The sequence below is a fragment of the Lissotriton vulgaris genome, chromosome 4_1 (genome assembly GCF_964263255.1).
Source record: "Lissotriton vulgaris chromosome 4_1, aLisVul1.2, whole genome shotgun sequence".
Lineage (NCBI taxonomy): Eukaryota > Metazoa > Chordata > Amphibia > Caudata > Salamandridae > Lissotriton > Lissotriton vulgaris.
Window position 1 is genome coordinate 1,550,595,242 of NC_141691.1, and position 17,699 is coordinate 1,550,612,940.

Genomic DNA, 17,699 nt, shown 5'->3' on the forward strand with positions numbered 1-17,699 from the left:
CATCCACCACCACCTCCACCACACCCACCTCCACCACACCCACCTCCACCACACCCACCTCCACCTCACCCACGTCCACCACCCACCTCCACCTTCACATCCACCACCCACCAACACCACCACCAACACCACCACCCATCACCACATCCACCCCCACGTCCACCACCCCCACGTCCACCACCCCCACGTCCACCACCCCCACGTCCACCACCCCCACGTCCACCACCCCCACGTCCACCACCCCCACGTCCACCACCCCCACGTCCACCACCCCCACGTCCACCATCCCCACGTCCACCACCCCCACCACGTCCACCACCCCCACCACGTCCACCACCCCCACCACGTCCCCCACCCCCACCACGTCCACCACCACCACATCCACATAATTACACGCAACATAATTACACTCTACTCAATGCAACATACACTCCAAATACCTCAGTGCCACATAGTTACACGCCACATAATTACACTGCACTCAGTGCCACATACACTCCAAATACCACTCAGTGCCACATAATTACACACCACACAATTACACTCTACTGAATACAACATACACTCCACACAATACCACTCAGGTCCACATAATTATATGCTACATATTTACATTGCGCTCAATGAAACATACAGTACAAATACCACTCAGTGCCACATAATTACAAACCCCATAATTACACTCTACTGAATAAAACACACACTCCACACAATTCCACTCAGTGCCACATAATTACACGCTACATAATTACACTGCACTCAACGCAACATACACTCCAAATACCACACAGTGCCACATAATTACACGCCACATATTAACACTATCTATCACCTTCGCTCTCTCTATCGCCCTCACTCTAGCCATCTATCGCCCCTCAATCTATCCATCGCCCTCACTTGATCAATCTACCTAGCGCCTTCACTCTACCTAGCGCCTTCACTCTACCTAGCGCCTTCACTCTACCTAGCGCCTTCACTCTACCTAGCGCCTTCACTCTACCTAGCGCCTTCACTCTACCTAGCGCCCTCACTCTACCCCTCTTTCGCCCTCACTCTACCCCTCTATCGCCCTCACTCTACCCCTCTATCGCCCTCACTCTACCCCTCTATCGCCCTCACTCTACCCCTCTATCGCCCTCACTCTACCCCTCTATCGCCCTCACTCTACCCCTCTATCGCCCTCACTCTACCCCTCTATCGCCACCACAGCATCAATCTGTGCAACCATTCAACAACAACCCGTTCAAATATGTTCTCTCAATGTTTCAAGCTTTATTACAAATGTCACAATTTTTTTTTAATATTTCTCTTCTATTCTTGGATTTTCGTCACAATAAAATACACTGAACAATATCTTCACAAGTTATTTACAAAAGTTTAAGCTATTGCCATTATAAATTACAATATCTTTTATTTAAGTATTAATTATTTAAAAAAATTAAAAGCCATTGTTATTTGTAATATCAATACATCTAAGTCACGTAAATACAACACATATTGCATTACAAATGCTATAGGTGTCATTTTTGCGAACGTTATAACTATTGGCATTGTAAATGACAAAGCTATTAATTTTGCTATTTTCAAAACCAACACATAAATAAAAAAATTGTCATTTACAATACCAATAGCTCAAACTGTCCTAATGCGAGACCTATTGCATTGCAAATGCTTGTTTTAAATGGTTTCTCCTACTGCAGGCATGACCTGATTTCCTGCAACATTCAGTGCTCCATGCGCGCTTTCACTTTCTAAGCATCCCTGGACAATGGCGGACGCTTCTTTGAATAGATCTCGAATTTACAAGAGTTTGAGCTACTGGCATTATAAATGACACTGCCTTTTATTTGTGTTAATTATCAAAGCATATAAATAAAAAGGCCTTCTCATTTACAATGCCAATAGCTTAAACTCTCGCAAATGCGAGACCTGTTCCATTGCAAATGTTTGTTTTTGTTGTTGTCCTCTATGAAAGACCAATTGGTGTAACCTTAATTCAAAACCATTTGAAAAGGTCACTATTAGCAAACCCCCTAAGTCCTTAATTGCTCAGAACTTCTCCAACAAGGAATAGCTGCTGTTTGGCCATCACATATATACTGGTTTAGCGCTTTATATGGGGAAGCTCGAAATTTAAACTGTGGCTGCTAAACTGAGAATATAGTTTATTGACTTGTGTGCTCTTTCCTGTTCAGTAGCATGGGGTCTCCTTTTTCCCCCCAGGATTTGTTTTGAGTACTGTATTGAGAAATATCCAAGCTAAACACCCTGCTGCAGCATTTATGTCTTTCTCAGGAGTATTTTGCTGCACTCCCTGCTTATATGTCATTGTATGAATATACTAGGCTAGCTGTGTGCATCATGTATTCAAAATACACCAAGATTTTAGCCTTGAGCTTTTCCTCAATTTTGTACTGAAAAGAAAAATCAATAATATATATTTTCAGAAGAGACGCTCCAGCAGGCAGGTGAAAAGAAAGCGGTACACTGAAGACCTGGAGTTCAAGATTTCTGACGATGAAGCAGATGATGTGGATGCTGCAGGAAGATACTCTCCTTCAAACACTTCTCAGTCAGAACAGCAGGTCTGTTAACCGTAGAAATGAAGTTTAACTTGAACGGAGTCATCAAACTGACAAGACATACAATAACAGTCTGAAATTCTACAATGTTCTAAATAACATTTTGGTTTTGTTTAAGCTTTTGCTTATTTTTAATTACAGGTTACTTATTCCATACAAAATCGTATCCCATGTCAATATTTTTACTTAAAAAGAGGCAATAAAATAGATTTCCTAGGCAACATATAAAAAACATTTATTTTTCATGGTTTTTACAACCAGAAAGAAGCATGATAGAGTGGCGCAGGAAGTCTAAAGCAGATTGACAATAGAACTCAAAACTTGAGGTAGAAGTGGTTGTGTGTGTCCCGACGGTACAAAGCCATGGGTTAATTTATAGCACAGCTTGTTGGGGACCTGGCGCACACGTGCACTCAAGTGCCATGGTTGGAGAGGCAGGTTGGCTAGTCATGGGTGGTACATCTGGAGACACAGCACATATTGAAGGGCATTCGTCCGCTAGAGGAATACATTCTGCTGACCCCAAATGTCTTTTGGTCTGGAGGAGACAAGTTGCAGCACTGAATAGTCCTCTGCTCTTTCAACGTACATTGCCATGTTGTGCAACCAATTGGCTATTGTGGGTCTCGTATCTCGTTGCCAATGCATCGCCGAATGTTGCTTAGCTAGGCATAAGATTATTCCTGTGAATCTCCTAGCCATCGCAGGGACGAGCCGGCCATAGACCAGCAATGCAACCACACCGCACCAGGAGTCACTATGTGACCTGTCATTAAAGATGTGTTAAAATACTTCTCCACAGAACCAGTGCATCAGGGGGCAGAACCCTACCACTGCATGGTAAGTGTTGCATCTTAGGCAACGGTCTGTGCTGTGTGGATCTTTTCTGTGCTGTTTAATTGGGGTGTGGTAGGCCAAGAACTTGTAATAAAGCAGCTTGTGTCTGTGGTTCATAGATCTCATTTTTGTCTGTTGGCAACTCTGTGATGGCTACTCCCAGGTTAGTCTCCAGGCCTGTCTGTAGCTCGGTGTCTGTTTACCTCTCAGCAGGTATCAGTCTGTAGAGTCTTGAGACCCATATTGCCTTGTCTGGGGATGAGATCAGTTATGTCAAGGGCAGTAGGTCCTGCGACTTGCCCAGGTATTTGGGTACTTTATTGCTCACTGCAGGTCTGAGTCTGTGGTAAGTATATATATATCTAGTAGGGGGGTCGTCAGTGTTCCTCCTGTCTGTTGGGGCTCTAGAATGTGTCCTTTGTGAAGGAGACATCGCATTTATAATAAATGCTGTTTCGAGGCAGTCCATGACGCCCCTTTCCCTCATCAGTGGCAATGCCGGCTTGTTGAGTATGCATAAGGCCGGGGAGTGTAAGAAGCTAGCATTACGCTTTTTCCCCCTATGCATTTCCATGCCCAGCAGGTCATGGCCTCCGGCTTGATACTGTGTTGGGCGTGGGAGGCAGACTGAGAGCAAGGCGTGCAGCGGGGTCGGTGCCATTTAGTCCCAGTTGGGGGATCAGGAAGGGGGTGCGCCTATCTGAGTTAAACCAAGAGTGGCTGCGATGACACTGCACCACCAGGTAATAGATATCACAGTTTGACCCCTCAAAGCCACCCCTTTCAAAGGGTAATGTTATTGTATTGAAACGTATTCTCTGTAGTTTGTCTACCCAGATCGCCCTGTTTAAATGTGTTCTTAGTGTACAGAGTAAGGCTTTGTTTAGCGGAATGTCAATAGTAATAACAAAAAAAAGTATAGAAATGTGTGAAACACGATCATTTTGATGATCGATATGCATCTAGTGGCAATTTGCACCACACTTTCACCTGATTTGCCAGATTGTCTATTGCTGGGCCATAGTTCAGTCAGATTAGCATACTGGGGTTCCTGTGCAGGCCCACTTCCAAATATATGACAGTGTCATCAGCTCATCGCAGAGGAAACGTCAGTGACTGATGTCTGGTAAAGTCAGGCATGGGGACAACTTTGTCTTGTCCCAGTTGATATTTGTACCAGAGAGCCCACCAAATTTGATTATTTGCCAAATGAGCGGCAGTAGATTGACCATGGTGTCTCGAACGAGTAAGAAAATATCACCATGTACATGGTGTAAAAGGATCCCATAGTAAATTGAAGGCCCCAATGCATGTGGCTATTTCGGAGGGGGGATCGCGAGCAACCCTGTGGGTGTAAAATTGATCTGCTGTTAGGCTGTTGGCACGTACTCGTGCCATCCGGGCAGATAATAACCAGTTTATCGCTAAATGAACCTAGCCGGGATGCGGAATCTCTATGGTCGACATAAGGTAAGGCCATTCCTGTGAATCGAAAGCCTTCTCTGCGTCGAATACGGTGACGGCCCCCTCCTTGTCTGGTGGTACCATAGTAAGTTAAAGATGGTTGACCAAAGCCCGCTTGTGCTGGGGCGACAATCTATTCCATTAATAGCGAGAGTTGGTTATCCAGAACCGTAGCAAGAATTTTGTTATCTAGGTTAAGGAGGGATAGTGAGCGTTACAAAGTACAATTGGCAGGGTCTTTCCTCTGTGTGAGTAGGACCGTGCTTAAGGCGCCCGCGTCGTAGGCTGGAGTATTTCCTCCTTCATATACCTTCAATAGTCTGGGCACCAAAAGGTGCTTGTATGCTTTGTAAAACTTGGATGGAAGGCCATCTGATCTGTGGGCCGTGCCTCCTGCAAGTCACTCCACCGCCACCATGATTGCATTGGCCTGTATTGGCTCAGCGAGTAGATATCCGTGGCTGCCCTTGAGCTAGACCACGGCCACTTCCTCGAGATAGTCTTGAATCGCATGGTGGTTTTCTCCTAGTTGGGAGCTGTTTAGTGTCTTGTAATATTTACTGGACCAGTGTGTCCATAATTTTCTCACTTGCTATGACAAGCCCGCCTTTCTGTATTGGTGAACTGCATAATATTGGTTTGCTTTCGCATACACCTCAGCAAACCGGCCAGTGTCTTACCAGGCCTTTCACCGTCTACCTACTGACTTGCTCGGGGACTTTACCCATGTACAGTATTGCCCTGTCAGCCAGTCTCTATTTCTTCAGAATGTCATTAATTTGTTTCAGATAGTTAAAATCTTGAGTGATCATGGATGCCTTTGATTCTAGTGCTCCCAGCTCCTGTTCAGTGAAGCCTAATTGAGCCTTGAGGTCGTTCAGTATACCCACCGGATTGATCGCACAATACCCCTAATGTAAGCCCACAGAGCGGCACAACCCTGCACTGTGCCCTCATTTAGCTCAATGTATTCAGCAGTTGTAGAGCATATGTTATCCTGAAAGACCTTTTCGTGCAGTACCTCAGTGGGAAATCTGCACATGATGAAGCCCCGTTTTGGCTGCATGACAGTAAGTTAGAAAAGTACTGGGGAGTGGTCGGATAGGACTCTGAGCATATAGTCTACATTTTATACCCAGGGTTATCCACAGTGAGTAGCCAATAGCCTATCTGAGAGAATGTGTTATGGGTATGTGAATAGAAGACCCATTTAGATGGGTTGTTTCTTCTCCAAATGTCGTAGAGGTCACATGTTGTAAGATGAAAGGATCCAACACAGATTGTAGGTTATGAATCTTCAAGTATTTAATGCAGCACATGGAATATAACAAGCACACTACCAGCTGACCAGAGACCAACTGACACAGCTGGAACATTAACTACATGAGGTCATAGCATGTAGATTACAATGGTATTCTGAGAATGGACAGGAGAAAGGAAACAGTGAAAGGACTAAAATAATAACAAGCTATTTGCAACACATCTCCCCCCCTTCAGAGTTAAAGAAATGAATGGAAATAAAACAAATAGAATCAACAAATAGAATCTTTCAGATACACAGGTGGACGACGTAGTCTTGAGTTCTTCACAGAGGAATGACACTCAATCTCAGCATTGTTAACCTCATTAGAAGAACAAGGAAGGTTCGCTAAAAGTTGAGAAGCATCACCACCACCATCCTCCCCCCTACACGTAACAGAAGAAGAAGCACCACAGTCACCTTGTGTAGAAAACATGAAACCACTGTTGCCAGAGAAATGAGAACCAACATCCGAACTACACTGGATAGAAGGCACTTTATGGCCTTTCTGAAACAAAGCAACTCTTCGATAATTCCATTTCTCACCATTTTCAAGAATTAAATAGTGGGGAAAAACCTTCTTCACAACAAAAGGTCCTCTAAACTTGGTCAAACCTTTGGAAACCCTACCTGGTTTGACCTTTACAAGGTCACCAACACCAAGACCACAGGAAGAAACATCTGTATTGCCAAAGCTAGAACTTACATCATCAAAATTCTTAAGCCAGGACGGAATCAATTTGGTACCAGGAGACCTACCCTGCATGATTTCAAAAGGGTACTTCTAATCTTGTTTATGAGGAGTAGAGCGATAAGCCCAAACCATTTCCATAACTCTCTCCTCTGAAAAACAACCCAAAGCACACGTCATCTGAATGATTCCTTTGACCGACCGATTAACCCTCTCACAAATACCGTTGCCTTGCGGATTGTATAAACTAGTGAAACGATGACTAATACCACAACTGTCCAAAAAGACTTTCATTTTAGAAGAGGTTAGTTGTGTTCCATTATCCGTTATGAGAATAGAAGGAAAACCTTCATCATGAAACACACCTTTAAGAAATCTTACGGTAACATCAGTGGTAATTTCCTTCACAAAGCAAACCGTCAACCATTTAGAAAAACGTTGATAACAACAATGGCAAATCTTTGGCTAAGTGGCAGCTCATCCATGGGACCTATAAAGTCTAAACAAACGCTATGCCAAGGCTTTGCTGGCGCAAAAATTTTGCCCGCAGGCTGACTAGCCATTCATTTGAGTCTCTTCTCCCCTTCTTTACACCCTTCACAGTGTTCAACACAAGATGCAGCATCAGAATCAATAGAAGGCCACCAAAAATCATTCTTGATCCTGCGCTGAGTTAGGGATTGACAAGATGTCCCTCATGAGCTATCTTAAGTAGCCTAGGTCTCAAAGAATATGGAGGAATGAATCGGTCACCTCTCATCAAAACAAAATCACCTGAAACAGACCACTCATCTAAAACTCTCAAGAAAGGTCTCACACTAGGCTCGACAGTACTCTCACGTCTAGTGCCCTTTTTTACTAAGTCAATAACCTTCAATAAGACAGAGTCCTTTTCCATGCCAGAACTCCACTCAGTTTTGGAAAAAGAACCTTCGCCCAAAAAAACAACATCCTGAAGAAAGGCAATATGACTCTCTTCTTGAACATCACACAACAGTCCACCAGAAACATCATCCGCTACAGGAAGCCTTGATAAACAGTCCGCTTGGACATTGCGCCACCCATGGACAAAAGGTACATCAAACTGAAAGTCTTGCAATCTAGAGGCAAGTCTGGCAAGTCTAGGTGACCCTTTCCCAGTACCACCAGGAGCGAAGACATTAACTAAAGGCTTATGATCAGACTTTAGTATAAATTTAGTGCCCCACAGATATGTACGAAAATAATAAGTGCCCCGGACAGCCGCCAATGCCTCCCGTTCAATAACAGAGTAGTTTTGTTCTGACTTTCTCAAAGGTCGAGAAGCAAAGGCTACAGTCTTCTCCTCATTTCCATGTCTCAGCAATAAAACAGCACCTAAACCAATACTACTGGCATCTACCATTAGTATAGAAGTTCGCTTGATGTCGAAAGGTACTAAAACTTTTGCATTGCATAATTCTTTCTTAATCAGATCAAAACATTTATTGTGAGAGTCATTCCACACAAACTTCACACCTTTTTTTAACAGACATCTCATCACAGCAGTCTTGTCAGAAAACCCCTCTACAAACTTAGCGTAGAACTCTATCAGGCCCATGAAAGACCTCAGTTGATCTTTATCTTTTGGACATGGAGCTGATTCAATTACAGCTAGTAAGTTCTTTTTGGGTTTAATACCTTCAGCTGTAATAACATATCCTAAATACTCTATCTCTTGGGCCAAGAACAAGCACTTTTCTTTTCTCAAGGTCAATCCAGCTTCTTGTATCCTAGATAAAACAGTATACAGTTATGTTGTTCTATACTGCTCCCATATATCAAAATGTCATCTTGAAAGAACAAAACTTGACTCACACCCTTGAACAGCTCTGTCACCATCCTTTGGAACACACTGGCCGCGGATATAAGCCCAAATGGCAACCTCGTAAATTGAAATGTACCCTCACTGGTAATAAAGGCAGTCGGGTGTTTAGAATCGTTATGTAAACATATTTGAAGATAGGCATGTTTTAGATCTAGTTTACTGAAGTACTTCGCACCATGTAACGTAGATACTAGTTCACCAATATTCGGTAGAGGAAACACATCTGCCACTACATTTTTGTTTAATGACCTGAGGTCAACACAGAATATTATTTTTTTGTCCGCTTTCTGTGTGATGACCACCGGAGAAATCCACGTGGCCGCCTCAACCGGTTCGATTATGCCCCCTTGTAACATTTCTTCAATCACACCTTTTACTTCTTCTCTGACAGCAAAGGGTACTCTCCTTGCCTTGTGCTGTACAGGTATGGCACCTTCCTTGAGAAGAATCTTGTGCTCGTAACCTATCAGCTCTCCTAACTCAACTCTGAAGACAACAGAAAAATCTTTCAAAATATCATCCATGCCATAGCTGTCGACAACCATCACTGGTTCTTTAGCTCTGGGATAGACCCAGATATGTAAGTCGTACTGATGCATCCATCCCAGTATGGGTGGACCATCAACCGATACATATACTTTGCCAATAGTCGATCTATTATTGAAACTAATTTCACTTTCGAAATGTCCCAGAAGATTAATTCTTTCACCTTGATACCCAGTGAGAAGTATATCACTGTCTAGTAAATCTCTCTTGCCCCAAGTTTCCTTAAGCATGGAGTATGGTATGATTGTCCATATAGACCCACAATCTACCATAAGGCTAACACTCTTCCCATCAATTATGAAAACAGCTCTAGGTCTCCTCTCCCTTGCTTCTTGACACACATCAACAGACAAGTCTTCTACGACCAAGAGTTTGTTTGACTCTCTTCTAATCTCAACATCATTTCCGTTGATCCATGCTACTCTGGATTTAGCAACACTCTTACACATTTTTGCAAAATGACCTATCTTGCCACATTTCAAGCATTCCTTATTGTTGGCAAAGCAAAACTTTGCATCAGCACTATGAGAGTAACTGCCACACTTCGAACAAGCTCTGTTCGCGAATCTATTCGTGAATTGTTTCTTTTGCAAAACAAAATTCTTCTTTTTTACTAACGCTACAGTATTTTCATCGCTATTGTCACTATCACATGTATTTTTGCACGAAACCTCCCCTACATTGGTATCGGATGAATACTTTTGAAGTTCTCTTACATTTTTCTGACTCTTCGACAACTTTTGCCAGATCTATGGCAGTCTTCAAATTAGGGTTTTTTGCAGCCCATAATCTCTCCTGGATTTTTCTATTATTGCATTGGACAATTAACTGATCTCTGATTAATTCATCAGGTATTTGTCCAAAGTTACATTTAACAGAGTGTTCTCTTAATCTGGCTACAAAATCATCTATAGTTTCACCTTCGCGCTGCTTATTAATGTAAAATGTATATCTATTCATTACAAGGTTCTCTTCTTTTGCAAATCTTGTTTCCAATCTTGAGATGGCCTCTTTAAATTCATCTGACGGAGAACTACTAGAAGGAAGAACTTGAGGTAAATATTTGAATATTCTTTGACCCTCTTTCCCTAAGGTGGTCATTAATATGGCTTTCTTTCTCTTAGGAGAAAAATCTTCGCCATCCAAAGCTTCTAAGTAATTATAAAACATTAAAATCCAGTCTTCCCATGGTAACAGAGGATTACCAGGTTCATTTAAGAAATGAGGAGGTAAAGTAACGTTTACTTGTTGAGCCATATTAATAAATTAAATAATAAAGTACAGTAATAACTTATTATTTAACCTAACCACTATAACATTTGTTATATAGATTAAGCATCAGAGCGGTGTTCCTTAAATAAAGTTGTATTATTGAAGATATAGTCAGTAAGGAACAAAGTCACCTTTGAGTTGGACACTTACTTCAATGAAAATGGAAATAATGCTGAAGAGTAATCATAGAGAAGATGGTGCGTCTTTATCGTTGAAACGCTTTAAAATTGAAGTGTGTAGATAGTTTATAAAAGATAGGTAGTAATTGTAACGATTTCCGTTGATGGGCCGATTTGCCGATTTCTCTAAGATGCTTTCCTTCAGAAGCCTTTATTAAGATGGCCGCCGACGTTCTGTGTCATCACGTTAGCGTGAAACGTCACAGCGTTGTTCTCGTCACTTCCTACAACTCGCCAAAGACAATGCAACAATGGAGGGGCTCCGGTACCTGCTTTCGAATTGATGATGGAGGTCTTGCTTCGAGGAGCGCACACGCGCTGACACACGCGCTGGTGCAGAGGCAATGGCACACGCGTTGAAACAGGCGCTGATGCACGGGCAATGATACACGCGCTGAAACACGAGCTGAAGCACGGGCAATGGCACACGCGCAGAGACACGAGCTGATGTAGGTAAGCTCGAGCAAATTTTAAATTCAGATCGTTGATCCTGAAGGCCTCAAATAGTTAAGAACAAGTTATATTTCTTACCGAAGCTTTAGAAGTTCAGTTAAAAGTACTTTCCACGCGTGAATTCTTTCCTGGGTAGGTGTAGTTCATCCTCTGTAGATAATTCAAAAAGAAGAATATACACTGCAATAATGTTCTTTTGAAGATCCTCTGGTCAACTTAAGTAACTCTCGCCAAATGTTGTAAGATGAAAGGATCCAACACAGATTGTAGGTTATGAATCTTCAAGTATTTAATGCAGCACAGGGAATATAACAAGCACACTACCAGCTGACCAGAGACCAACTGGCACAGCTGGAACATTAACTACATGAGGTCATAGCATGTAGATTACAATGGTATTCTGAGAATGGGCAGGAGAAAGGAAACAGTGAAAGGACTAAAATAATAACAAGCTATTTACAACATCACACCTTTCCATGACCTTTCTGAGCACATGGATAGATTTGTACCTGTGGGCTTCCAGTGGTACGCTACAATCTAGGGTAGGATCCAAGGCAAGGTTAAAGTCTCCTCCCCAGAGGATCGACCCAGGGCCCGCATTGTGGAGTGTTGAGTACAATTCCCCCCGAAAAATTGTGGAGCCAGTATTATGGGTGCATATGTTCACCAAAAGCATCTTTTGACTACACAGCAACCCCTTGAGGACAATGTAGCAGCCCGCTCGATTTACATGTTTGAGGGAAAGTTAATGTGTTTGTGTATTAAAGTTCATTACCTCGTGAGTAGCTGCATAATGAGTGGTACTCAGGCATGCCCCAGAGACTAGCAAAAGTGGTGGGTAGGACTGACTGAGATTTGCGGTTTTTGCAAGACCACAATGCAGATTTGTGTCTGTCAAGGTATGCCAAGACTGAATGTACCTTTTGGAGGTTGTTTATGCCCTGGACGTTCCAGGACAGGTGTTTCTACTTCATTAAGGTCATGTTTTTGTGTTGTCTGTGGGACCACTTGTACATGTTGGTGTGACACTGTGGTGACCTGTGCTCCAGCAAAATGGTCTCTTATGTGGTCACAAATCCATCCCCCCCCCCCCCCCCCCCCCGATTTCTCCAACATTCGGTGTCCGACAACCCACCCAGATCCAAAACAAACCAAATTAGACTTAACATGGTGCAGCACACCCTAAGGTGCTGCTTAACTGCAGAACATAACACAGGTCCCAGAGTCTCACTCCGCTTCAAGTATGATACAACAGCCATGCTAAGTATTTAGCTTAAAGCCACCAGAATGAATAGGCAGGCATGCATGACACAGTGGGCAGGACATTGCTACCACCTGGTCCCCCAACACATGGGCTCCCATGTACCCACGTTGTCTGAGATGTACCATAGGGCAACCCAGGTGGCCTCCCATTAATGTTAATTGTAAGTGGTTCTTTGCCCGTGAGGTGGAATGGTCGCTGCTCCGGTCCACAATAGAGTTCTGTCCTTTGGGCGAGTAGGTCTTAAGGAGTTTGCAACAGACCCTGCCTCCGCTGACAAAAAGATGCACATCTTACAGTCTAGGACGGTCCACCTGTAGACATGCTGGTTAGAGAATGGCATACCTGAGCCATTTGGAATGCAGGGTGTGCTTGTGTGCACCAAACTTATTTCTGGCCAACTACACCGCTACTGTAAAGTCAAGGTAGTGGAAGAACAGTGGAGCTCTGATGGTGAAGAGGGCCTCGCTCTCGTATCAGATGCAGCACAGTGTCTGTCGCAGAAGTTTAGCAACCTTGCAATCAATGGGCGTGGTGATTTGCAGGGGGTGATCTATGGCCCAACAAACGATGCCCATGCTCCGCCATGAACAGTTCAGAAATGGAGACCCTACAAAAGAGTTACAGCAGCTAGAATTTCACAAATGTATTCATCGCCCCATGTTTGTGGACTCTGCAACACACGTGATGCAAATATTATTCCACCTGGAACACGCCTCCAGGCCTTCATTTTGGCAGCGATCAGTGCTAGCATGTTCTCCATTTTCAATACTTTTGCAGTTGTGGCACCTGGGTCATCCTCCAGGTATGAGAAGAATCTTTCAGCTCCATGTATCCTCTCATTTTGGCGGTTAAGACATTCTAACATCTTGTCTATGCTGGTTGTAACAGAATCAGTTTTGTGAAGTATGGACGCCAAACTTTTCCTGAATTCCGGCAAGATGTTTGTTTTGGAGGCCGCGTCATGTTCGTTCCGCTTCGAATTACCTTCTTAGACAAGGACTGCCTCCTTTCAGAAGGCAATCTTGTCAGTGGCGGCTGGTCCCGGGAGGCAGCAGTGGGGGGGTGGAAAGGGTAGAAAAAGAATTCACTTACCTGCATGTCAGCCGCCGCTTCTCCTCTGTCCTCTTCTGGCTCCTTCTGTGGCAGCAGGAAGCAACCAGGCTCCCAGGTTCCCCATAGCCAATCACAATGCTGCAATGCATTGTTGAGATTGGTCTGTGCATCGTAGTTTGGCGATCAGCCAGGGAATGGGAGGCGGGGCATGTTCTCCACCCAGGCTGTCATGCAGCCTGGGTGGAGGACATACATTCAAAATACGCATGACTGTTTTGTCCGGCCAATCAGTATTTGCGCACTCAGAGTGGACCAATTCGCACCCTCCCCCCGCCATCACCCTCAGGGGCAGATCCTCCCCGCCCTTACAAGATGCCGCAGCAGGAACAAATATATTGATAATGTCAAGTTGCAATCATTTTATTTTTCCTATTTTCACACTGCGAAAAGCAGTGGGGCAATGCTACTCCGCTACAGCGGAGGACCTGCCACTGAATCTTTTGCTGCTTGGAGTCATTCTTTCCTTCGTTTGCCTGGGTCAACCCCCTCCCAGCCAATCCACGGAGGGAAAACGGTAAATTGTAAAACAGTTGAGTCTCGGAGGCAAGGCGATGGAGTTGATGCTCTAAGTTCACCTAAGGCTGCCCCCCACTGAGTAGCAAATTCACACAGTCTCCTAACTATTGGGCTCTTGCATGCCCAATCGCACCCCACTAGGATGCTCAGTGCTGCTGCCTGCCTTTCAAGCTGACCCAGGCCACTTGTGATGGGGCTATCTTCAGTATTGCTCCTCTCACTCTGGGAGTCTTGCAGTGTAACGGTGCGAGGGGCAATCCCTGAGGATAGGGTGTCGCTGCAGGGTCCAGAGTCCTCTGCTGGTTCCTCAGTTATGGCAGAGGAGAAGCGCGGACGGTTGACAGAAATTAGACATGATGGCTAAATGTTGGGCTTTATACCTTGTTTTCCTCTTCTAAATATCAGGTGGTACTACCGCATTAATGGTACACTGTTTGACCACGGAAACAAATGTGCCAGAAGTCTGGTTGTGTTAGGAAACACTTTAATGCCCTTTGGCTGGGTTTGTGAATTGGTTGATCTTCCTTTTGTGGGATTTGGGCTTTCTGGGATTTGAACTTGCAAATATCAGTAACAAGCTCTGAGCCAAAATGTAGTTGTATTTTGGCTTCCGGTCCAGTATAATGTGCGTTTGTATATGTGACTCCTGCCACAAAACCGCAGCATAACCACAGATGTTAGAGCAAAGAGCTATTTTTTTAATTCTGATTTTCATGCTAGCACCTGATAATAGTTTGCACATCCTCTTCCTAAGTTTACAAAGAAAACTTTTTGCCTCATTTTGCTGTTGTCAAGTGAAGTACTAAATATGTTGGTTTTATGTGTACAATATGATGAAACCAAGTATAATTTCATAATAACTTATCACTGGCAATATTAATGTTTTAGGAATCTATGGATACCGAAGGGCCTGTTGTTGAGAAAATCATGAGTTGTCGATTGGTAAAAAAGCAGGTAATTGTATTTCTTCTCTATGAAAGCCAAATACAGTCACATTTTTTAAAGTGATGCTTTTAAGAAAGCCTTGTTTCATGTAATCAAAGCATTCTGATAGAACCCAGTTACAGTTGAGTAGTACAGACCGAACATTTATATGTTTGTGTTGATACACAATAATACATTCAGAGTATACAGTAGAGGCACAGGATACAACAGACACAAAGTGTGTGCTGGAGCATAGGGTATCAAGTAATGAGGAAAAAAGTGATGGGATAGTAAGTGATTATGTAGGTGTGTGCTTATCAGTTTCTCAAGGAATAAACAAATAGGTAAGTAACCTAGTCCCATGTAGAATGATTGGTGTGATTTTTATCAAGTGCTAGAGTAGAGGGAAAGTATGACAAAACCTTCTGGGGAGCAAGATTGAGCCCTGAGCATGTCCATTGCTTTGATATGTCCTGGGCATCATAAATCAGAAATGTTTTTATCTGTCGAACCGTTTTGATCATTGTAAGCAAAATGAGGTACTCCAGATTAGAAGTACAGGAATGATGCCTTGAACAGTGACCAGTCGGCATTGTTTTTAAATACTATTGACTAGTTGTTTTAGGAGGTGAAAGATACATCTACTTTCTAGTAATTGTTTTAAGTGTAATACCCAAAACTGCATTATAGAATAGCAGCAGCACATTCATGTCGAGGTTCTATATTTAGAATTCCGTCTTCTGCTGACCGGAAAATGTATCACTGTGGAAAAAGTAACTATGTAACAAAGCCTACTTAAGTACTGCTGGTCTTCCCTTCATCATAGACAATTTGTTACAAAACATCTTGCAGTTTCCAGTCGCAATATTTGTTGAATGAATTGTGAATTGACTGCCCCAGTGTGCATTGTGTCTGCAGGGAATTAAGCTTGTACCCCAGAGGCTTGTAGTGACTTGTTGAATTTGATACCATTGGAGCATGGCCTAGGATCATGGCCGACAGGATGTGAGCGCTCTAGCTCCCGGCCGGTCTCGAAGAGAAATTTCTGAAATTATCCTGAAGTCTGGACTTAATCCCCAGCCCAGACCACAGAATCGCGACCTGAGATGCAGCTGTAACAGGGTGAAATGAAGGCGACAGGAGCAGAGCTACGCTAGGCCTGGTACGACGCGGGGCTCTGTGACGCAGGGGCCTGAGAGAGGAGCACAGGTGGGACCTGTGTACAGCCTGAGTACATCCTGGCCCAAGAAGACTGGGGCATGCGATTGCCCTGTTGCTCCTATGAGTCTTTTCCCCCCGAAGTGGCACGGAAAGAGTCAACGAGTATTGGAGTCTTTCTCTAGAGGGGGAGGAGACGCCGCTGACCCGGACCGGCCGGGGAGGAGAGGGAGCCGCGCCCTCTGCAAATGTAGCGGCGGGATTTTCCCCACTACACATAAATACCTCATTGGCGAGAGACCTGCAGTCCAACAAGGTGGCGAGCCCGAGCTGGTGATTTGGGGGCCGCTGGGGCACAGTGCTTTTGGGACTGGATTGGGCCTTCCCGAGTCGTAAGCAGGTGAGGCAACCCCGACAGCCATCTTAGAGCGTGGGACCCTGGAGGGCTGGAGAGGGAAGTCCTGGTGACCTGTTGGCCCCAGCCAAGCCAATTGCGTGCACCTGAGTGGTGCTCAGCCCTGTGGGGGTGTCGTTGGCTCTGTCCTACATCCCCTCCCCATCCTGTGCAGTTGTTGTGGGGCAAGGAGACTGGCAGGAGCCCCTGCAAGACCTGTGCGACTGCGGTGGGGCAACTCTTTCGGGCCCAGATAATTTGACCGTGGTGGCTCCCCCCTCTGCAGGTCTCGAATCCAGAGTTACAGAAGGAGCAGCAGGAATGGGGCACAGCGCAGAACATAACGGCAGATGGGGAACTGAGTTGGTTGTGTGCTCTTGCTGACCCGGCGCTTGCAGTGACGGGTGGGGGCTGCACCTTATGTCCCCCGTGTTGTCCTGATTTAAAGAGTGCCGAGCTAGGGGGTGGCCCTTTTCCCTCGCAGACAAACCAGAAGAACTGCAATTGCCTGGTGCTGCCCAAGGTGCGGAGCTCCATTGTAGCTGGGAACGGGGGCGTCTTCACCCCGGATGCATCTAAGGGAATCCACCCTCAAGTTACTCAGAGTTAATGATTTGGCTGAGTGCTGTGGCCTGGAGAGACTTGTGCACAATATCGGATTTCAGGCTAATTGAGTACATTACTATTGCCCACTACCTGTGCAAGAAAGGATGAAGAAGAGGAAGTGCTATACTGCCCTAAAATAAAACGCTGGCTAGGTTGTGAGAGCCCTTGGGCAGGAGCTGCACTGGTAGACATACACTACACCACGTCACCAGACGCCCCCCTCCAACAGGGCATAACGCGCCAGATGACTGGGACGGAAGACGTTTCGATCCCGCGCTCTAAAATACATTGGGATCATCATCAGGACTTTATACAATTATATTGCCTGTTGGGAACAATCACACGCCTGTGGGAGAACAGGAGGAGAGAAAGAGAAAGTTTTTTTCAGGTTTTCACCATATTTACAAGAGAGAAGGAGAGTCAGCAACGCTCCACAAATTCAAGAAGGTGGAGCGTTGCTGACTCTCCTTCTCTCTTGTAAATATGGGATCGAAACGTCGACCTATTACAGTAGTTATACAGTATAAACCAATGTGTATCATTTGCTGTGTATA

General features: G+C 44.5%; 1 protein-coding gene across 2 annotated transcripts in view; it reads left to right on the forward strand.

Annotated features, from left to right (window-relative positions):
- Positions 1-17,699, forward strand: part of CHD7 (chromodomain helicase DNA binding protein 7) — a 794,978-nt gene that overhangs the window by 505,673 nt on the left and 271,606 nt on the right. For both annotated transcript variants that reach the window (XM_086965786.1, XM_086965787.1), the window contains exons 5-6: positions 2,448-2,585; positions 14,952-15,017. In XM_086965786.1, the coding sequence (XP_086821912.1) occupies positions 2,448-2,585; positions 14,952-15,017 (204 nt within the window). The remainder of the gene's footprint in view (positions 1-2,447; positions 2,586-14,951; positions 15,018-17,699) is intronic.